Below are 24016 nucleotides of genomic sequence, written 5' to 3'. Positions count from 1 at the left end.
AGATGGAATAAGCGTAGGTTATTTAGTAATGTATATGGAACTCCGAAAAATCAGACACTGTGATATTTACTTGGGATACAAAATAAAGAGAAATTTCTGATGTCAAATAATGCACACTTTGGTTGGGAGATACAACATGTGATAAATGCTTTGATGCTAAAGAAACAAGAATAGCATGTTCTTCATATTGCAGAAACAGAACTTCCTGAGAAGATGAGGCCTGAACTATTTTACCTCAGTTCCCGTAAATGCAGAATATGAGGCAGAAGGCATATGTGTTGTTACACTTCACTTCTTTTATTTTATAGGCAGGGAAATTCAGACACAGAAGTTAATTTTTCTAAGTTTACTCAGGAATGACAGGACTTGGACTAAAATTGTTTCATGGAATTGCTTTAATAAGGGTTGAGGATAATGTTGTGAGAAATAATTTCTCATAGCAATTGTTTAAAAGTGCTGCTAGTGGCTGGGCGCGGTGGCTCACGCCTGTAATACCAGCACTTTGGGAGGCCAAGGTGGGCAGATCACAAGGTCAGGAGATCGAGACCATCCTGGCTAACACAGTGAAACCCCGTCTCTACTAAAAATACAAAAAATTAGCCGGGCGTGGTGGCGGGCGCCTGTAGTCCCGGCTACTCGGGAGGCTGAGGCAGGAGGATGGCGTGAACCCGGGAAGCGGAGCTAGAAGTGAGCTGAGATCGCCCCACTGCACTCCAGCCTGGGCGACAGGACTCCTGGCAATATAAAATGAAACAAGGAAAGGCCCAGACCCTCTCAGTGTCATTTTGGCTGTAGGCTAGAAACTAGAATTTCTTGCTTTATATTATTTAGGTTCATTACACATGTCATTAATTATCACCAGGGAATTTTTGCCAAATTATATTCACAAATTATGTTTTGTTTCCAAATAATTATTTCTCTAGAATCTATAGAGCGTACTCGATAATGAAATTATTTTTTGAGGGAGAGGTGCATATAATGTTAATGTGGACAGATAGTGCAACTTAAGGTGATTTGTTTTACTTCCAAGTTGCACTGTCTTTCAGATGCCTAATTAGGAGGTAAGTTGACTTGGGCATGATTGCTTTAGTTAAGTTTCTAATTTACTAAGGACTGATTTGGGTCTATAAAAAATAAGTGAGTCTCTTTTAGATTTGAGTAAGACTGTTATGACCCTTGCCATGATATGAATTTTTCAAAATCACGATGTATTGAATAATTCCTGGTGATTATTAAGCACATATCATGGTTATAAAAGTTTTGCTAAATACATTGTTGTCTTAGAATCTCGTTCAGAGATTTTTAATGGCTTTTCCTAGTTCCTTTTTTAAAAAAATGATTGGGCATTTAGAAATATGTAGTACTGCCAGGCGCGGTGGCTCAAGCCTGTAATCCCAGCACTTTGGGAGGCCGAGACGGGCGGATCACGAGGTCAGGAGATCGAGACCATCCCGGCTAACACGGTGAAACCCTGTCTCTACTAAAAATACAAAAAACTAGCTGGGCGAGGTGGCGGGCGCCTGTAGTCCCAGCTACTCCGGAGGCTGAGGCAGGAGAATGGCGTAAACCCAAATGTCCATCTGTGACAGACTGGATTAAGAAAATGTGGCACATATACACCATGGAATACTATGCAGCCATAAAAAAGGATGAGTTTGCGTCCTTTGTAGGGACATGGATGCAGCTGGAAACCATCATTCTTAGCAAACTATCACAAGAACAGAAAACCAAACACCGCATGTTCTCACTCATAGGTGGGAACTGAACAATGAGATCACTTGGACTCGGGAAGGGGAACATCACACACTGGGGCCTATCATGGGGAGGGGGGAAGGGGGAGGGATTGCATTGGGGAGTTATACCTGATATAAATGATGAATTGATGGGTGCTGACGAGTTGATGGGTGCAGCACACCAACATGGCACAAGTATACATATGTAACAAACCTGCACGCTATGCACATGTACCCTAGAACTTAAAGTATAATAAAAAAAAAAAAAAAAAAAACCCGGGAGGCGGAGCTTGCAGTGAGCTGAGATCCGGGCCGCCGCACTCCAGCCCGGGTGACAGAGCAAGACTCCGCCTCAAAAAAAAAAAAAAAAAAAAGAAATATGTAGTACTGTTCCAGGTGAGTGACTTTCTTAGTGTTTATTAAATTCATATGATTGTAGTAACTCTGAGAATTATAGAGTAGGGGAAAAATTAAACTCACTGAGGGGAGGGCCTCTCAGCTTGAGGCCTTTCTTGTTTAATCAAGTTGTCTAATGTAGTGTATAATCTTGATTGAACCAAGCAGAGCTATTGAAGAATATTTTAATTACGTTTTATAGAGCAGCCCGATATTCTTTTTCTTCTGAGGAAATATAGTTTTGAACATAAATTTATTTTCTTTATTGCATTTTCTTCCAACACTTGGTCTTTGGATTTAGATTTGGATTTGAATCCTGACCATTTCACTTATTAGCTATATGACTTTGGGCAAATTACTAAAACATCTCCGAATCAGTATTCTTAGCAGTGAAAGAAAGGATATAGAACCCAAGTCATAAAGCTCTTCTGAGGATTACATGAAATAATTAAGAGTCTGGTATCATGCTAACCTAGATGAATTTTCTTTCTTTCTTAGAATCTGTAGCCTTCAATTTCCCATTGGCTTCCTTGATAGAACTGTAAATGTGCATTTTCTTTTTTTTTTTTTTTTTTTTTTTTTTTATTTTTTTTTTTTTTTTTTTTTTTTTTTTTTTTTTTTTTTTTTTTTTTTTTGAGGCGGAGTCTCTCTCTGTAGCCCGGGATGGAGTACTGTGGCCGGATCTCAGCTCACTGCAAGCTCCGCCTCCCGGGTTCACGCCATTCTCCTGCCTCAGCCTCCCGAGTAGCTGGGAGTACAGGCGCCCGCCAGCTCGCCCGGCTAGTTTTTTGTATTTTTTTTTTATTTTATTTTTATTTTTATTATACTTTAAGTTCTAGGGTACATGTGCATAACGTGCAGATTTGTTACATATGTATACTTGTGCCATGTTGGTGAGATGCACCCATCAACTCGTCAGCACCCATCAATTCATCATTTATATCAGGTATAACTCCCTTTTGTATTTTTTGAGTAGAGACGGGGTTTCACTATGTTAGCCAGGATGGTCTCGATCTCTTGACCTCGTGATCCGCCCGTCTCGGCCTCCCAAAGTGCTGGGATTACAGGCTTGAGCCACCGCGCCCGGCCGCATTTTCTTATAAATGTTTAATACATTCAAAATATTACCTCCTTATACCTTATGAAAAAGTGTGAAGGAAGTAATGGTTAAAATCTGCTACTGTGTTATATAAAAATACTGGACTGGAAAGATTCTAATCATGTCTCTTGTCATCCTTTGTAATTTTGAAATACTTAGAGGAAATTTAAGTCTAGTTTGTCATACTTCTTTTTGCTAACATGATTGAATTTGTCCAAATGGATGAAAGTGAAGTTATTCTGTGAGCCAGTTTTGAATAAGTTGTAGTGCCTGCATCAGTACTGTCCAATAGAAATATAATTTCTGCCACATACGCAATTTAAAATTTTCTAGTAGCCATGTTAGAAAAAAAGAAAAACCAAGTGAACTTAATTGTACTACATTTTATTTCACTCCATATAAACAATCTTATTTCAACACATAATCATATAAAAATTAGAGATAGTTTACATTGTTTTGCTAAATCTTTGAAATTGAAAATCTAATGTATTTTATTCTTTTAGCACATTTCATTTGGACTAATTACATTTTAAGAGCTACATGTGGCTGGTGGCTACGGTAGCACAGGTGTATAGCACATCTATAAAATGCATTACTACAACAGTAGATGGCTTTTGCACACTGTAGGATGTGTGTGATAAAAGAATGTCATTTATTATTGCCAGTCTAAAGTTTGTCTCCAGTTCTTAGCAGTCACTTAATGGTGAGAATTTATCTGTCGTTGCAATCTGTTCAACGAATGATTTCACCAGTTTTCATTGTCCATTCCCAAGTCCATTCCCAAGTATTTAAAATTTTCAAAGACCTCAAATATATGTACTTCACGTTAATTATATCTGTAAGAAGGACATGAAAAGGTTTGTATTTTGAAAAGCTGATTCTGGCTTATTATGATTGGGATGGGGCCAGAGGATAGGGAGGGAGACCAGTAAGGAGGTCATTGTCGTTGACCCATGAGGAATAACTGGCAGATTGATCTCGGGCTGAGGAGGGATTTTTTTGTTTGTTTGTTTTTTGTTTTGCTTGTGTGCATTTTAAAGATGATCAGTACTTGAAATGTGAGGTATCTTGCTGGGAAGAAGCAGTTGAACATATGAGAGAAAAGAATAATTGACAGGGTGATCCTAAGAAAAGGTCGGGAGAGATGAAGCTTAAATATGAAGAGGATTTTCCCCCCACCTTGGGGGAAAGGCTTCTTCTTGCTTTTCCTTCCCTCCTCTTTTTTGCTTCCCTTTTCCTTTTTTCCCTCCTTTTTCCCCCCTAACCTCTAGATGATGTGGGAGGTAAGGAAAAAAAAGGCTGAGGCCTTTCTGATGATGTGCAGGACATTGTGAAAACTTCCGTAACACAAAGTCATTCCTCACCAGTTAAAATAACAGTAACTGTTTTTGCTTTGGTGACTCATTGGCAACTCTAGTAATTGCTGTTTCCCTCAGATGCTGTACCTGCTGCTCTGTGCTCCCTTTTCTGGCCACCTTCCTGTAACTCGTCACTCTTTCTACCATGGCTGTTGTCAACTTCAACTATTATAGTTCCCAATTTTATGTCTCATATTCAGGCTCCTCAAAAATGGGAATAGAATTGGATTGGTTAGCAATTAGCCAGTATCGAGTTGCTTCTGTTGGGGACTGCCAGGTTTGCTCATGTCCAGTTCTAAAGATAGTTACCTTTGGCACAGAGGCCAGTTTCTTATTCTTAGAAATGTAGCCAAGTTAATGGGGTCACATGATGCAAAGATTGGGCAAAGAACTGCTTCTGGTTGCTTTCCTTAGAAGGTGTTTTAAGGAATCACGGGTGGGTGTTTTTTGTCCTATTCATTACCTAGGATGTGCTATACTTTTTACAATTCTCAGCCATAGGTGGAGAGCTTTTTTGCTTGATCCTTAACTTACTGTTGGTGGTAATGATGATAGCAGCCTCACCTGTCACTTATTGGAGTCTTTCCCATGTGTGGGAACTATATTAAGCACTTTACATGTAGTAACTCATGAATTATATGATACATTTTACTGATGAAAAAACTGAGGTACAGTGAAATATGAAGTGACTTGTTCAAAGTTTATAGCTTCTTAGTAGTGGAACTGTAATTTGAATAAGGTAGCCAGCAATCCGTAGCATAACATTTCTGAACTATGGTTGACCGCGGTGATTATCAAATTTCTCCTTAATTTTAAAGATGAGAAAATCAAGAGAGAGTTTAGGTGACTTACTTGATGTCACAGAATTGGTCATTGCCAGGTGCTCAGTTTCTGATTCTTAGACTAGTGCTTTTTTCTACTACAGAATAAGTACCCGAGACATAGAAGGTTTTGCATACTAATCATGAAACCCAAACCTGTGTTAGCAGATATCATAGTAAGTGGATACATAATATATAGCCGTATAATAATCATCCATGTAGATTTTTATGTTATTAGACTACTATTTAGCTTAAAAATGACATATGTACAGAGAAAAGTAAACAGGAGACTGAGCTTCATTAGTCACATGAGTTGATTGAGTCAATCTCCTTATTTCCAGCAGGTGAAAGCACTGTCTCCCAGGTTGAATCTTTCAGGTTATGTGTGATAGTGATTAAGAAATATCCAATTCAATGCATGGTATAAGAGAGTATTTGGAATTTGGAATACAGTGAAGGTTCAGAAGGTTCATTCTTCTGGAGAATTTGGTAGAGAAACCTAGTATTAAAGATACAAACTAATTGTACTAGATGTAAACTTTTCTTCTCTTGTTTGGAAAAACTTGTTTTCATATCCATCGAGATAGTTTAGTGAAATATGAAGTAAACACTGTGAAGTAACACTGTGAAGTTAAGTGGCATTACTAAAGCCTGACAGAATAGCCTTGGCTTAACTAATGACGTAAAGATATAACTCTGATGTCTGTGCATAGTCAGATCCACTGATATTTAAATTAAACTCTGAAGAACATCTTTACTTGCTGCTTAAAAGTTAATAAAATACAGAAGCCTAGTATGATCCTCCAAGTCAACAAAATAAGACTATCTGAGAATCTTTTCCTTATTAGAAATATAAATTCTCAGGCATCATCCCAGACCTATTGAATGGGAAATAAGGTACATTCAGAGTGACGCTCAGCAATCTGGATTTAACAAGCCCTCCAGGTGACCCCAATGTGTGCTGAAGTTTGAGAACCACAGCCAAAGAAGAAACCAAATTATCAGCTGAAATAATTTCATTTTGGTAGGCCGGGCGCGGTGGCTCAAGCCTGTAATCCCAGCACTTTGGGAGGCCGAGACGGGCGGATCACGAGGTCAGGAGATCGAGACCATCCTGGCTAACACGGTGAAACCCCGTCTCTACTAAAAAATACAAAAAACTAGCCGGGCGTGGTGGCGGGCGCCTGTAGTCCCAGCTACTCGGGAAGCTGAGGCAGGAGAATGGCGTGAACCCGGGAGGCGGAGCTTGCAGTGAGCTGGGATCCGGCCACTGCACTCCAGCCTGGGCAACAGAGTGAGACTCCGTCTCAAAAAAAAAAAAAAAATTTCATTTTGATTATGTTGGAGAAGAATAACATTTTCCTGCCACAGTTTTGGAATTATTAATAAGGAATTAGGAATTGGAAAGTCTTAGTTTAATTTTTGTCTCAGACATGCACTAATTGACCTTAAGGAAGTTTCCTGACCTTGTTTAAGGCCACAGCTTCTTTCTCTGAAAAATGGAACGATACAGTCTACCAGGAAAGATTATAGCAAGGATTGGAAATAAATGTAAGTGCTAAATATTTAATAGGCATTACAATATCATTTATCATTACTTAATTCTTTTTCAATTTTGTTGTCTTCTCCCAGTTTAGAGGGTATGGCTTCCTCAACACTATTTACAGTTGCTAAGGTAATTTGAAACATTAATTATGTGATAATTCAGAGATATCAGTTCTTTACCTTCCTAAATCTAGTGTTATTCTTGGTATATTGTGTACATACTCTAATGCTTTGTCATCTAATACTGCATTAGGAGAGTGAACTCAGTTCACTTGAGAAAGTGATTTTATCAAATTGCCTGTTAACTTCTAGCCTGGATTAAATTTCTAGAATCTAGAAGGAAACAAGTGCACTTTAGTCACTGGTAGTTGAAAGTAGAAAATTGGAAGAATGATTTTATTCTGAGTCTCTTTGGAACTAAGTTATACCTTCTTTATTTATTGGCTTTTCAAAGTATTTAAGGTGAATTTTAGCGCACTCCAGATAATTGGATGTGTTTATTTGTAAAGTGAGAGTTGGACTCGTACTTCTGTGGCACTGAGAGAATGACGTTGATAGCGTGAATGTTGGCTAAGCAGGATTCATCTTCCTGATCCTACATTGTGTCTCCCTCCTTTTTTCTTTTTGAATTAATTTTGTTTTGTAATTATGAAAACATTTTCATGTTTCCAAAGTAAAGGCTATAAAACAGTGTACAATTAAGTCTAGCTTCGAAGTCTATCCTCTGTCTTTACTGTTGCTTTCCTTCCCCTGTAGAGAATCATTTTTATTCCTTTTTGGATTCTTCCTTTTAAAAAACATAAACACACATTCATTTTTATCTTCCCTTTTGCACCAAAGGTTAACATTTGTTGACACTCCTCTGCACCTTGCTTTTCTCACTCAGCCCGTAGCACTTGTATATCTCCTTATACCATTTTACAACTGCATAATGATACTCAGCTGCATAGTACTTTATCATGTAGATTGTCATAGTTTGTTTAGTCATCTTCTATTTATAGATATTTAGGTTGCTTCCAGTCGATTAATTAGTGTGGTGCTTCCATATGGTTATAAATGGAACTTTGCCGATATTTCTTTGGAGTAGATTCCTAGAAGTGAGACTGTGGGTCAAAGGATAAATACAGATGTTATTTTGCTAGGCATTGCCTACTTGCCCTACATAAAGGTTGTAACACTTTATTCCCATTAGCAATGCATGAGAATCCTTGCTTCCTTACAGCTTTGTCAGTAGAGTATGTCAGACTTTTAGATTTTTTTGCTAATTTGGTAGGTGAGAAATGATTACATCAGTGTAGTTTTAATTAGTGTTTCTCTTATGAATGAGATTAAACATCTTTTTATTTACACTTTTGGAATTATCTTTATGCTCAATTTTTTTCAAGAAGTATTTATTGGTTACTACTGCTGCTATTATCTTGAAGAATTACTCTTTGGGTATTTCCCCACAGGGGTGGTAATAATACTCGTTGAAGAAACAGTATCACCAGGCATGTATGATTTAAGAAAAAAAAAAAAATCACTGATCACAGATCACCACAACAGATAAAATGAAAACATTTGAAGGCTGGGTGTGGTGGTTCTTGCTTGTAATCTCAGCACTTTGGGAGGTCGAGGCAGGTGGATCACTTGAGGCCAGGAGTTCGAGGCCTGCCTGGCCAACATGGTGAAACCCTGTCTCTATTAAAAATACAGAAATTAGCCAGGCGTGGTGGCGCATGCTTGTAATCCCAGCTACTTGGGAGACTGAGGCAGGAGAATTGCTTGAACCCTGGAGGTGGAGGTTGTGGCAACAGCGAGACTCCATCTCAAAACAAACAAACAAACAAACAAAAAACCAAAACAGTCTTGTTTCAAAGAGTTCACAGTCCGATTGGGGGAGAAAAGACTTGCATGAAGATTATCATCATTCAGAGAAATAGATGTTGATGGAGCTCTCATAAGTGCTGTGGGAGCATTGAGCCTGGAGTGGAGAGACTTGGGTAGAGGGAAGGTATCAGAAAGATCATTGCTTAGCATATGAGGTAATATTTAGAATGAGCCTATAAGAAAGAGGAAGAGATTGCTAGGCTGACCCTGCTGGGAAAACTATTCCAACTAGGGGAAGCAATGCAAAGGAAGAGTATGACTGATGTTTGAGGACTCACTGGTTACTGGTTTTGTAGATGATGGTGAAGGTAGGCATTGAGACTACAGCTGGACCATCTGGATTTGATGAAGGTGCCTGTTGACCCTAAACTCATTTCTAAATTAGATTAACTTTAGCAATGCCAAGTTGAAAATTTTGCTTAAAATGTAATGTTTCTGTTTTCTCAGTTTTCTCATTGACACATGCCTTGTCTCTTGATAATCTTCTTGGTCCTTACACTTTTGGGTGAACTTTGGAGGGGAACTCTGGGGAAGTAAGTGGAGTGATTTCATTCCCTCTTTCCCATTTTACTGTTGAGCAAGCCTAAAGCCTTTATATTTTGTCTGTGTCATACTTTTAATTTATCGTTACTACTTCCTTTATGCCAAATTTGAGCCTCCTTATTCAGTAGCTTGTTTCATTTGGTTAAGGGAGAAAGATCTTTCTCATATGAATTTATAAGGCTGGAATGATAGGCAGGCTAGATGGTTAGAAGTCTTGTATCTCATTTTGAGGAATTTGTGTTTTGTTTTATAGTTTCTGTAGAGCCTCTAAAAGTCTGAAATGGATAAAGGACAGAGGAAAGAGGTTGGAGGAAGGGAATGGCAAAATTAGCTTTGCATTTTTGAGAGGTAAAGAATGACTGTCTTTCGGAAGGTGAATTGGAGAAGGTACAGTATAGACTAGAGAGGAGAGGTCTCCAGACCAGCGGAAGCAGTATCACCTGAGAACCTGTTAGAAATACAGGTTGTCAGACCCCACCCCAGACCTACTGAATGAGAAATTCTGGGGGTTGGGTGCAACACTCTGTGTCTTATTTGATTTTGATGCACACTAAAGTTTGAGACTAGAAATTCGAAGTTAGCCTACACGACAGTTTGGGAAATGCTTTTCATGTGAATTATGTAGTTGACTTTTGTTGATGTTCATTATGCTGAGATGTTCATTATAAATGCTTTTTGCATGAATTACATAGTTGATTCTGTTGAGATGTTCATTTATATATATATATATATACACACACTTTATATACACACATACATATACTACAATTTTGTGGATTCAGGTTTTTTAAAAATTTCGGTAGGTTTTTGGGGAACAGGTGGTGTTTAGTTATGTGAATAAGTTTCTCACTGGTGATTTCTGAGATTTGGGTGCACCTGTCACCCGAGCAGTGTACACTGCACCCAGTGTGAAGTCTTTTATCCTTCACCCCACTCCCACCATTTCCCATGGGTCCCAGAAGTTCATTGTAAATTCTAATGCGTTTGTGTCCTCATAACTTAGCTCCAACTTGTGAGAACATACAGTGTTTGGTTTTCCAGTCCTCAGCTACTTCACTTAGAGTAATATCTCCAACTCCATCCAGATTGCTGCAAATGCCACTATTTCATTCCTTTTCATGACTGAGTAGTATTCCATGGTATAAATATATATATGCCACATTTTCTTTATCCACTCATTGATATGAATTTAGGCTGGTTCTGCAGTTGCAAATTGTGCTGCTATAAACATGCATGTGTAAGTATCTTTTTCGTATAATGACTTTTCCTTTGGATTGATACCCAGGAGTGGGATTGCTGGATCAAAGGGTAGATCTGCTTTTAGTTCTTTAAAGAACTTTAAGTTCCACACTGTTTTCCTTAGTGTTTGTACTAGTTTACATTTTCACTAACAGTGTAAAAGTGTTCCCTTTTTACCACATCCACACCAACATCTGTTATTTTTTGATTATGACCATTTTTTCAGGACTAAGTTGGTATCACATTGTGGTTTTGCTTTGCATTTCCCTGATAATTAGTGATTGTTGAGCATTTTTTCATGTTTGTGGGCCTTTTGTACATCTTCTTTTAAGAATTGTCTAGTCATGTCCTTAGCCCACTTTTTGATGGGAGTCTTTGTTTTTTTCTTGCTGATTTGTTTGAGTTCCTTGTAGACTCTGGGTATTAGTCCTTTGTCAAATGTATAGATTGCAAAGATTTTCTCCTACTCTTTGGGTTGTCTGTTTGCTGATTATTTCTTTTGCTATGCACAAGCTTTTTAGTTTAATTAAGTCCCATCTGTTATCCTTTTTTGTTGTTGTGTTTGCTTTTGGGTTCTTGGTCATAAAGCCTCTGCCTAAGCCAGTGTCAAGAAAGATTTTTTCCATGTTATGTTCTAGAATTTTTATGATTTCAGGTCTTAGATTTAAGTCTTTGATCCATCTTGAGTTGATTTTTGTATAAGGTGAGAGATGAGGGTCCAGTTTCATTCTTCTACATGTGGCTTGCCAATGATCCCAGCACCATTTGTTGAATAGGGTGTCCTTTCTCCACCTTATGTTTTTTTTGCATTGTTGAAGATCAGCTGACAGCAAGTATTTGGGTTTATTTCTGGGTTCTCTATTCCGTTCCATTGGTCTGTGTGCCTGTTTTTATACTGGTACCATGCTCTTTTGGTGACTATGGCCTTATGGTATAGTTTGAAGTCTGGTGATGTAATAATGCCTCCAGATTTATCCTTTTTACTTAGTCTTGCTTTGGCTATGTGGGCTCTTTTTTGGTTCCATATGAATTACAGGATTGTTTTTCTAGTTCTGTGAAGAATGATGATGGTATTTTGATGTTAATTGCATTGAATTTGTAGATTGCTTTTGGCAGTATGGTCATTTTCACAATATTGATTCTACCCATCCACGAGTGTGGGATGTGTTTTCATTTCTTTGTGTCATCTGTGATTTCTTTCAGCAGTGTTCTGTACTTTTCCTTGTAGAGGTCTTTCACCTCCTTGGTTAGGTATATTACTAAGTCTTTTTTTTTTTTTTTTTTTTTTGCAGCTGTTGTAAAAGGTGTGGAGTTCTTGATTTGATTTTCAGATTGGTTGCTGTTGGTATATAGCATGGCTGCTGATTTGTGTACATTAATGTTGTACACAAATATTTCAGTTTCCTGAAACTTTGCTGAATTCATTTACCAGTTTTAGGAGCTTTTTGGATGAATTTTTAGGGTTTTCTAGGTATACAATCATGTCATCAGCAAACAGCAATAGTTCGACTTCCTCTTTACCAATTTGGATGCCTTTATTTCTTTTTCTTTTCTGATTCCTCTGGCTAGGACTTCCAGTACTGTGTAGAATAGAAGTGGTGAAAGTTGGCATCCTTGTCTTGTTCCAGTTTGTAAGGGGAATGCTTTCAATTTTTCCCCATTCAGTATAATGTTGGCTGTGGGTTTGTCATAGATGGCTTTTATTACCTTAAGATATGTCCCTTTTATGCCGATTTTGCTGAGGCTTTTTCATAAAGGGATACTGGATTTTGTCAAATGCTTTTTCTACGTCTATTGAGATGATCAGGTGATGCTTGTTTTTAATTCTGTTTATGTGGTGTATCACATTTATTGATTTGTGGATGTTAAGCCATGCCTGCATCCCTCTTATGAAATTACTTGATTATGGTGGATTATCTTTTTGATATGCTGTTGGATTTGGTTAACTAGTATTTTGTTGAGGATTTTTGCATCTCTGTTCATCAGGGATGTTGGTCTGTAGTTTTCTTTTTTTGTTATGTCCTTTCCTGGTTTTGGTATTAGGGTGATACTGGCTTCATAGAATGATTTAGGGAGGATTCCCTCTTTCTCTATCTTTTGGAATAGTATCAATAGGATTGGTACCAATTCTTCTTTGAATGTCTGATGGAATTCAGCTGTGAATCCATCTAGCCATGGACTTTTTTTTGTTGGTAACTTTTTAATCACCACTTCACTCTCACTGCTTGTTACTGGTCTGTTCAGAGTTTGTATTTCTTCCTAGTTTAATCTACAAGGGTTGTATATTTCCAGGAATTTATCCATCTCCTCTAGGTTTTCTAGTTTATTTGTGTAATGGTGTTCGTAGTAGCCTTGAATAATATTTGTATTTCTGTGGTATTGGTTGTAATATCTCCTGCTTCATTTCTAATTATGCTTATTTGGATCTTCTCTCTTTTTTTCTTGGTTAATCTTGCTAATGGTCTATTTCCCATTTCAAAAAACCAACTTTTTGTTTCTTTTATCTTTTGTGTTTGTTTGTTTCTATTTCATTTAGTTCTGCTCTGATCTTGGTTACTTCTTTTCTTCTTTTGGGTTTGGGTTTGGTTTGTTCTTGTTTCTCTATTTCCTTGAGGTGTGACCTTAGATTGTCTGTCTGTGCTCTTTCAGACTTTTTGATGTAAGCATTTAATACTATAAACTTTCCTTTTAGCACCACTTTTGCTGTTTCCCAGAGGTTTTGATAGGTTGTGTCACTATTATTGTTCAGTTCAAATACTTTTTAAATTCCCATCTTGATTTTAATGTTGACCCAATCATCATTCAGGAGCAGGTTATTTAATTTCCATGTATTTTTATGGTTTTAAGGGTTCCTTTTGGAGTTGCATTTCCAATTTTATTCCACTGTGATCTGAAAGAGTACTTGATATAATTTTGATTTTCTTATATTTGTTGAGACTTGTGCCCTATGATGTGGTCTGTCTTGGGGAATGTTCCATGTGCTGATGAAGAGAATGTATGTTCTGCAGTTGTTGGGTAGAATATTCTGTAAATGTTAAGTCCAGTTGTCCTACGGTATAGTTTAAGTCCATTGTTTCTTTTTTGACTTTTTGTCTTGATGACCTGACTAGTGCTGTCAGTAGAGTATTGAAGTCCCCCACTATTATTGTGTTGCTGTCTATCTCATTTCTTAGGTCTAGTAGTAATTGTTTTATAAATTTGGGAGCTCCAGTATTAGGTGCATATATGTTTAGGATTTTGATATTTTCCTGTTGCACTATTCCTTTTATCATTGTATAATGTTCCTCTTTGTCTTTTTAAAGTACTGTTGCTTTAAAGTTTGTTTCGTCTGATAAAAAACTACTCTTGCTTTTGGTGTCCATTTGCATGGAATATCGTTTTCTAGTCCTTTACCTTAAGTTTATGTAAGTACTTATGTGTCAGGGGAGTCTCTTGAAAGACAGCAGATAGTTGATAAATTCTTATCCATTCTGCCATTCTGTATCCTTTAAGTGGAGCATTTAAGCCACTTACAAACAATGTTATTGAGATGTGAGGTACTGTTCTATTCATTGTGCTATTTGTTGCCTGAATACCTTTTTCTTTCTTTTTTTTTTTTCATTGTGTTGTTGTTTTATAGGGGCTGTGAGATTTATGCTTTAAGGAGATTTTATTTTGGTGTATTTTGAGGATTTGTTTCAAGATTTAGACCTCGTTTGCATATTCTCTCAGCGTTTGTCTGAAAAAAAGTCTGTATTGTTCATTTATAAAGCTTAGTTTTGCTGGATAGAGAATTCTTGGCTGATAATTGTTTTATTTAAGGAGATTAAACATAGGACTTCAGCTCTTCTAGCTTGTAGGATTTCTGCTGAGAAACCTGCTGTTAATCTGATAGATTTTTCTTTATAGGTTATCTGATGCTTTTGCCTCACAGCTCTTTAGATTCTTTCCTTTGTCTTGACTTTAGACAACCTGATGACTGTGCCTAGGTGATGATCTTTTTATGATGAATTTCTCAGGTGTTCTTTGAGCTTCTTGTATTTAGATGTCTAAATCTCTAGCAAGGCTGGAGAAGTTTTCCTCAATTATTCTCTCAAATATGTTTTCCAAACTTTTAGATTTCTCTTCTTCCTCAAGAACAATTATTCTTAGGCTTGGTTGTTAAACATAATCCCAAACTTCTTAGAAGCTTTTTTCATTTATTAAAATTATTTTTCTTTGTCTTTGTTGGATTGGGTTAATTCGAAAGCCTTATCTTTGAACTCTGAAGTTCTTTCTTCTACTAGTTCGATTTTATTGCTAAGACTTTCCAGTACATTTTTCATTTCTCTGAGTGTGTCCTTGGTTTCCAGGAGTTGAGATTGTTTTTTATTTATGCTATTTCACTGAAAATTTTTCCATTCGTATCCTGTATTCATTTTTTTAAAAAAATTCTTTAAGTTGGACTTTACCTTTCTCTGGTGCCTCCTTGATCGGTTTAAAAGTTGACCTTTTTTTTCTAGCATGTTAGAGGTTTTGTGTTGGTTTGGATTCATTGCTGGTGAGTTAGTGTGATCTTTTCGGGGTGTTGAAGAGCCTTGTTTTGTCATATTACTGGAATTGTTTTTTTTGGTTCCTTCTCATTTTGGTAGACTATATTGGAGGGAAGATCTGGAACTCAAGGGCTGCTGATCAGTATCTTTTGTCACACGGGGTGCTCCCTTGATGTGGCGCTCCCCCTTTCCCATAGGGATGGGGCTTCCTGAGAGCTGAACTACAGTAATTGTTATTTTTCTTCTGGATCTAGCTCAGTGGAGCTACTGGGCTCTGGGATGGTACTGGGGACTGTCTGCAAAGAGTCCTGTGATGTGATCCATCTTCAGGTCTGTCAGCCGTGGATACCAGCACATGCTTCCATGGAAGTAGCAGCAGAGTGAAGTGGACTCTGAGGGTCCTTGGTTGTATTTTTAAGTATGCTGGTTTTATGCTGGTTGGCCTCCAGCCAGGAGGTGGCACTTTGAAGAGCACATTAGCTGCAGTAGTAGGAGGAGGATCAGGCGGTGAGCGGGACCATAGAGCTCCCAAGAGATTGTGTCCTTTGTCTTCGGAGTTCCTTGGCTGTCTCAGGAGCCTGCAGCAGCAATCCATCTTCTTCAAAGGGTCTGTGGATTTTCTCGGCTTTCCTGGTATGTTCCTGCATAGTTTTTGGAGCAAGAATATGCGATGTGGGTCTCCATGTGATGCTCTGTCCATTGAGTGGGAGCTGCAAGTTAGTATTGCCTCCTATCTGCCATTTTTCCCTCTCACCGTGTGATTTGGTTATTTTTATGAAAGTCTAATATTAAAAGATTTGAAAAGTTGGAATGGTGTGATCATGTGTTATACTTGGAAAAGGGAAGACAGTCTACGATCATGTGGTGAAATAAACTACAGTAAAGTAGAGATATTGGAGTAGAATAAAACAAGTAAGAGGTAATTTAGTATTGAATGCTCTAGATGTTGGCTGTATATGACATTGATTTGTAACGTAGTATGAAATCTTCAGTGGGAGAAATTGAAAATTTTATAAAAAGGGGGAACATGAATTCTTTGTCAAGGCCAAAGGAAATGATGGTGGGTCCGCCTGAGATTTGTTAAGATGCTCTTGTGTAGTCAGTTCCACACAGTTATTAAGAGGTGATTTACTTTTTATCTTGATGTAATAGCTTGCAGCTGATTTGAATCTCGCTCAGTTTTTGTTTTCCTTTGAGAATGTGAAGGTTGTATGGGTTTAAATTTCACCATTGTTGAAATGAGACAGTAAATCTGAGAATCTTCTTTTATTTTCCTCTGTTAGCTTTGCTGGGTGACCACAAGTATAGAAAAGCAAATGGTATGTAAATATCAAAATTATTTTTTAAAGGGTAAGTCATCTTTTTTTTTCTCCTTTAAATTTTATTCTAGGATCCATCGGTTACACAAGTGACAAGAAATGTTCCACCAGGACTTGACGAATATAATCCATTCTCGGATTCTAGAACAGTAAGATTATTCTTGCTTTTAAATGTTTAAAATGAAATTCAATAGGAATTATATTTCAACTATGGTTTCTTTTTTGGTGGGTTGGTTAAACGTAAAACAAATTGTTAATATTTTATTTAGTATTCAGCAAGCTTGGCTTTTTTTTTGAATATGTAGAAATATTAGTAGTAATTGAAGATTACCATGATGATCCTAGTGAAATACTTCAAATTTTCTTTTATGGTTTACAAATTAAATCACAATAATCTTTCTAAAATGTAAACTTTTCTACACTACTTGAAATACTAGGAATTAGAGAAATATTTCTTGGTGTACATGTCATCTGCCTGATAATGTGGGGTGATTTTGTTTTATGTGGAGACTGTGTAGAACTGTAACATGAATGTTTGTATGATTGTCATTTGAATTAGATTATTCTGAATAGTACTAGCCTTCTGTTCCGGCAGAGTAGACTCTCTGGAACTTTACCCAGGCTAGGAAAGCATATTTTTGCCCTCAAAATTTAGTTATTTTTTTCTTTTTCTTTTAAAAATTTATTTATTGTAGAGGCAAGGTCTTCTATGTTCCCCAGGCTGGTCTTGAACTCCTGGTCTCAAGCCATCCTCCCACCTCAGCCTCCCAAAGTGCTGCAACTACAGACGTGAGCCATGGTACCTTGCCTCAAAATTTAGTCTTGATTTATAAAATGTACAAGTATTTAAAAAATCCTCATAAAACAATGGTTTGCTACTCTAGATGTATATTAGAAGCGTCTGGGGGACTTTATTACACTACTCCTTATGGCCCTAATCTCTTAGAGTCAGGGCATTTTGTTTTTAAGTTCTTTTGATGATTTTATTGTGACCTGGATTTGGAAACTTTTGAGGTATATTCTGTTGAAAATTATCCCCAGAATTTCTGTGGCAAATAATTTCATCTCCTGCATTTGGGTCCCCCTCCAATACTTTGTTATTTTGCTTGTCCTTTAATAAGCTGCTAACAGTAAGTAAACTGTTTCCTTGAGTTCTGAGAGCCCTTCTAGAAAATTATCAAACCTAAGGAGAGGGTCATGGAAACCCCCAGTTTATAGCAAGTTAGTCAGTATGGGCAGCAATCTGTGACTTGTGACTGGTGTCTGAAATGAGCTCTTAACCTGTGGGATCTGTGATAATCCAGGTAGGTAGTATCAGAATTGAACTGAATTGTAGGACATCTAGATGGTGTCCAAAGAGTTGGAGAATTGGTTGGTGTAGGGGGAAGAAACCCCACATATTCGATGTCAATAGTATTGTTGGTAAAAACAGTCCAAAAGTAAAAGCATTAAAATAAGAATGAACTTTAAAATTTCTCTTTATTTCAAAGCCCTCATTTAACAGCCTTTGCGTATATGTAGCAAATTAATCCCAGGTTGGGATCACTGAAGTGCCTTTTGAGCATGTAAATTACAGGTTAAAACATGTGAAATGGCCAATAAGCTGACCAGTTTTGATATATAAAAATGGTGGTGTCATATGATTCAACCTTATAATGAATTAGTGCTGTGAATATGTGAGAGTACAATGTGGTAGTAGTTGTTGAAGGGAAAAAAAGAAGAGCTGGCAAATTATATTCCTCTATATGTAGTTCTTTTAACTTGATTTCTAGGAGGTGGAGATGGGAACGAGACCATTTTTAAAGTTTGTCGATAAAGAATGAAAAGAGATTATTATATAAATGTTTGGAAAACTTTACTAGCAAGAAATATGTTTAGCATTTTTATATAGTTAGCAGCTTTAGATTACTCTTATCTGTTGTAGTATTCTTCATCAAGCCGTCTACTTTGTGCCATGTGCTTTGCCTGTATTATCTTATTGAATTCTCATAACATTCAAAATTGATATTTTAAATTTCCATTTTACTAATAAAGAATCTTGAGACACAGGTCAGCTAGCAAGTAAAGTGGCAGAACTGGCTTGTTAACTCATGTGTTATCTGTAAAGGTTTTGCCTTTTTCATTTTGCTAGTGCTGTCTTTGGAGATAGTTACTTAAGAAATAGAAAAAATAGTCCTGGTCTTTGAAAGATTTCTCACCTAATTGGTGTAATTAAAAATTACACAGACACAAAGAAGATATATCCAGAGCAAATCAAACAAAATATAAGTCATGATTCTGAATGTTGAGACTTTGTGGTTACAGAAAGAATTTCTGAAAGTGAATAGTCTTGAGCAGGGAGCTAGGCAATAATGAGAAGCCAATTTACAATGAAATGCTTCCCTTAGATTTGATGAACAGTGATATGGTGTCAGAACCAGGAAAATTGTTATGAGAATTGGGTGCATTTTCCTCTGCACTGTTAACATGATGGAAAACACAGTTTAAATATTAAATATTCTTTTATTATATGATGTGATTTCAGAAATTTGTCCATTTTTGTGGCTGTGATTATTTTCCAAAGACATTAGATGTATTTAGATAATTGATTTAAGTGATACATTAGCATTAGACCTTGGTCCTGTTTTAGTTAATTGGTGGTATTCATATTTTTATCATAGGACAGTGTTTATGAAACTGAAGCTTCTTGATTGTTGTATCAGGGTATGGTGAGCTACTTGAGGTCAAGAAGGAAGATCTTCTAGCAGAATGCCTAAGTGTATAATCTTGCTAAGATTTAGAAAGTTACTGCCCTCTTCTTCTTTTTTAATAAAATTGTTTTCTTTTGTACTTACTTTCTGAGTACAAAGAGGACCTGCATTTTAACCTAGGCCCTACCACTATGCAGTTGGTAACTTTAGGCAAACCATATAACTTCTTTGGAAATCTTTTATATATATATATATATTACAGTGAAGGCAGGGAGGAAAATGTTGAGTTAAATAATTTTATTTTTTTATAGACACAGGTTCTTGCTTGGTTGCCCAGGCTGGTCTCAAACTCCTGGACTCAAACAATCCTTCTGCCTTGTCCTCCCAAAGTGTTGGGATTACAGGCATGAACCACCATGCTTAGCTAAGTTAAATAATTTAGTATTAGTGTCTGTTGAAAATTAAGACTAAAGCATCTAGCTCCAGGGACTGACTGGATATAATTGTACATGGTAGTTTACTCATCTTTAATACTGTGAAAGCATTCTGTATAGTTTAACACCTGTCTTTATTTTCTCTCGCTGTGCACTTTTTTCTCTTTTTCTTTCCCTTCTGCTTCTCACTGTTTTGTCGTTCTTGGAGCTCATTATCTGTCCCTTCTGGAATCTGTTTGTTTCCAGTCTCATTTAATGATACTGTTGACTTATATCCTAGTATCATTGGCTAGAAACACCCGAGTTGTCTTTGGCGCTAACAGCTTCTTTTCCTAAATCTAATCAGTTGCCACATCCTGTCACTTATCCCTGCTGGAGATATGACCTGCCTGTTCTTTTCATTCTTTCTTACCTGGCCTAATTCAGGCACTCATGTGAAATGATAGAATGACCTATCTAGTTATCTACTTCCAGCCTCTCTCTTCAAATCCCTTTTTATTTATTTATTTATTTATTTATTTTTTGAGACGGAGTCTCGGTCTGTCGCCCGGGCTGGAGTGCAGTGGCCGGATCTCAGCTCACTGCAAGCTCCGCCTCCCGGGTTCACGCCATTCTCCTGCCTCAGCCTCCCGTGTAGCTGGGACTACAGGCGCCCGCCACCTTGCCCGGCTAGTTTTTTGTATTTTTTAGTAGAGACTTAGCCAGGATAGTCTCGATCTCCTGACCTCGTGATCCGCCCGTCTCGGCCTCCCAAAGTGCTGGGATTACAGGCTTTAGCCACCGCGCCCGGCCCAAATCCCTTTTTATACTGTGACTGGACTGGACTTACTTTCGTAAAGCAGAGGTCAGAGTAGGTCATCTGCCTTCCTTAGAAATGATTATGCATTGCCTATTCAGTAGTTTGGCATGTGAGACCATCCGTGGTTTGACTTCAGACTTTTTGTTTTTATTTTAATTTTGTTTTCATGGACAATTTTTTTAGGCTTGCAGAACAATTGAGCAGAAAGTGCAGAGTACCAGTTTGTTTTCTCCAGACTGTCTTTTTACTCTTATCTTCTAAGGTGCCATTTGCTCCAGCCAAAGTCTAATTAACTCATGAGCCCCTGACCCTATTGAGACCATCTCCCCATTGTATAGAGTCAAAAGAGACTGTGGGTGATCATAAGGCTTGACTTCTGTAGGTTTTCAGTGGATCCAGATGAATACTTCACACTGGATATATTCATTTTCTGTTGCTGCAGGATTTTTGCAGCAGTGGAGAGCAGAGAGTTGCTTTTAGGGGAGAGGATGAGAGAAATGGGGGCTGGAAAGGGAAAGGAGGTTAAGATAAATTTTGTTACAAAGTTACAATAATGAAGACAGTATGGTACTGGCATAAACATGCAAATCAGTGGAACTGACAGCCCAGAAATAAACACTTACATTTATGATCAACTGAGTTTTGACAAGATTGTCAAGATAATCCAATGGGAAAGAATAATCTTTTCAGTAAATGGTGCTGGAATAACTGGATGTCCACATACAGTAGAATGAAGTTGGACTCCTACCTCATCCCATACATAAAAATTAACTCGATCATAGACCTAAAGGTAAGCACTAAAACTATACATAGGAGTAAATCTTCATTACCTTTAGTTAGGCCATGGTTTCTTAGATGTGACGTTGAAAATACAAACAACAAAATAGAAAACAGACAATTTGGACATCAAAATTTAAAACTTTTTGTCTAAGAACACTATCAAGAAAGTGAAAAGACATCACTTTTTACTTTGATGAAAGTGATGAAAGATGAAAAGACATCTCACAGAATGGGAAAATGTTTGCAGATCACATATTTGATAAGGGACTTGTATCCAGAATATATATTAAATTCTTACAGTTCAATATTAAAAAGACAACAAGGCTAGGTGTGGTGGCTCATGTTTGTAATCCCAGCACCTTTGGAAGCTGAGGTGGGTGGATCATTTGAGGTCAGGAGTTTGAGACCAGCGTGACCAACATGGCAAAACCCCATCTCTACCAAAAATACACAAATTAACCAGGTGTGGTGAGTCCACATGCCTGGAATACATGCCTGAGTCCCAGCTACTCAGGAGGCTGAAGCAGGAGAATCACTTGAACCTGGGAGAGGGAGGTGGCAGTGTTCCAAGATGGTGCCACTGCATTCCATCCTGGGAGACAGAGGAAGACTTGAAGACTTCGTCCTGCCCCGTCCCCCACCCCCCCACAAAAAAAAGACAACCCAGTTTATAATGGGCATAGACATTTTGAATAGATGTTTCTCCTAAGAAGATAAATGGCCGATAAGCACGTGAAAAAATGTTCAGCATTGTTAGCTGTCAAGATGCAAATGAAAACCACAAGGAGGATACCACTTCACATCTACTAGGATGTCTATAATCAAAGAGGCAATAGCGAGTATTGGTACGGATGTGGAGAATTGGAACCTTCACATACTGATGATGAGAATGTAAAATGGTGCAGCTGCTTTGTAAAAGTTTGCTAGCTCTAGGCATTTGTTAAACATAGAGTTACCATATGACCAAACATAGAGTTACCATATGACCCTGTAGTTCCACTCTTAGGTATATGCCCAAGAGAAGTGAAAACATATGTCCACATAAAAACCAGCACACAAATTCAGCCAAAAATTGGAAATAACCTATGTTCCTATCAACTGATGAATGGTTAAGTAAAACCTAGCATAAAAATAAATAAAGTAGTTACTACAATGTAATTGAACTTTGAAAACATTATGCCCTCACCATTATCAACATCCCCACCAGAGTAGACATTTGTTACAATTGGTGAATCTATATTGACACATCATAATCACCCAGAGTCTATAGATTATGTTAGGGTTCACTTCTTTTTTTTTTTGAGACAGGGTCTCACTCTGTTGCCCAGGCTTCAGTGAAGTGGCATGATTGTAGCTTATTGTAACCTCAAACTCCTGGGCTCAAGCAGTCTTCCCACCTTGGCCTCCCAAAATCCTAGGATTACAGGTGTAAGCCACTGTGCCTGGCCCAGGTTCGCTTTTCTTTTTTTTCTTTTTTTTTTTTTTTTTGAGACAGAGTCTTGCTCTGTTGCCCAGGCTGGATTACGATCTTGGCTCACTGCAACATCCACCTCCTGGGTTCAAGTGATTCTCCTGCCTCAGCCTCCTGAGTAGCTGGGATTACAGGTTTGCGCCACCCACACCCATCTACTTTTTTGTATTTTTAGTAGAGATGGGGTTTCACCATGTTGGCCAGGCTGGTCTCAAACTCCTAGCTTCAAGTGATCCGCCGGTCTCAGCCTCCCAAAGTGTTGGGATTTCAGGCGTGAGCCATTACACCTGGCCCCAGGGTTCATTCTTGATGTTGTACATTCTGTGGGTTTGGACAAATGTATAATGACATATATCCATCATTATAACGTCACACAGAGTACTTTCATTGCCTTAAAAATCCTCTGTGCTATACTTATTCATCTTCCTGCCCCTTCACAGACCCTGGCAACTACTGATCTTTTTACTATCTCCATAGTTTTGCCTTTTCCACAGTGTCATATAGTTGGAATCATACATAATGTAGCCTTTCAGATTGGCTTCTTTCACTTAGTAGTATGCATAATAAGGTTCCTCCATGTCTTTTCATGGCTTTTTAGCTCATTTCCTTTTAGTGCTGAATAACATACTATTGTCTGGATGTACCACAGCTTATTTAGCCATCCACAAACTCAAGGACATCTTGATTACTACCAAATTTTGGCAGTGATGAATAAAGCTGCTATAAATAACTGTATGTGGGTTTTTTGTATGGATGTAAGTTTTCAGTTCCTTTGGATAAATACCAAGGAATAGAATTACTGGACCATATGGTAACAGTGTGTTTAGTTTTGTAAGAAACTGCCAAACGATCTTTCAAAGTCTGTACCATTTTGCATTCCATCCAGCAATGAATGAGAGTTTCTGTTGCTCTACATCCTCTCCAACATTTGGTGTTATCAATGTTTTGGATTTTGGCCATTTTAATTGGTATGTAGTGGTATGTCATTGTTTTAGTTTGCATTTCCCTGATGATATATGATGTGGAGCACCTTTTTATATGCTCACTTGTCATCTTTATATCTTCTTTTGATGAAGTGTCTGTTAAGGTCTTCTGTCCATTTCTTAATTGGTTTGTTATTGTTGAATTGTAAGGGTTCTTGTATCTTTTGGATAATAGTTCTTTATCAGATGAAAATATTTTCTCCCAGTCTGTGGTTTGTGTTCTCATTCTCTTGACTTTGTCTTTTGCAGAGCATTAGTATTAAGGAAGTCCAGCTTTTCAATTATTTCTTTCAGGGATCATGCCATTGTTGCTCTCTCTAAAAAGTCATCACCATACCCAAGGTCAATTAAGTTTTCTCCTGTGTTGTCTTCAAGAAGTTTTATCGTTTTGCATTTTATATTTAGGCCTATGATCCATTTTTAAAC

At 37.6% G+C, this 24016-nt stretch overlaps 1 protein-coding gene across 2 annotated transcripts in view; it reads left to right on the top strand.

The window, feature by feature from the left end:
- SCAMP1 (secretory carrier membrane protein 1) overlaps positions 1 to 24016 on the top strand; it is a 118949-nt gene that overhangs the window by 16886 nt on the left and 78047 nt on the right. Inside the window, exon 2 of one of the 2 annotated variants that reach the window (XM_011959209.1) lies at positions 16505 to 16582. The exons of the other annotated variant lie outside the window; for it this stretch is intronic. Within the exon in view, the coding sequence (XP_011814599.1) occupies positions 16505 to 16582 (78 nt within the window). The remainder of the gene's footprint in view (positions 1 to 16504; positions 16583 to 24016) is intronic. 2 annotated transcript variants of the gene reach the window in all.

Source organism: Colobus angolensis, unplaced genomic scaffold, assembly GCF_000951035.1.
Source record: "Colobus angolensis palliatus isolate OR3802 unplaced genomic scaffold, Cang.pa_1.0 Scaffold49, whole genome shotgun sequence".
Classification (NCBI taxonomy): Eukaryota; Metazoa; Chordata; class Mammalia; order Primates; family Cercopithecidae; genus Colobus; species Colobus angolensis.
Note: the sequence above shows the minus strand (reverse complement) of the source record. Positions and strands in the feature narration are given on the sequence as shown.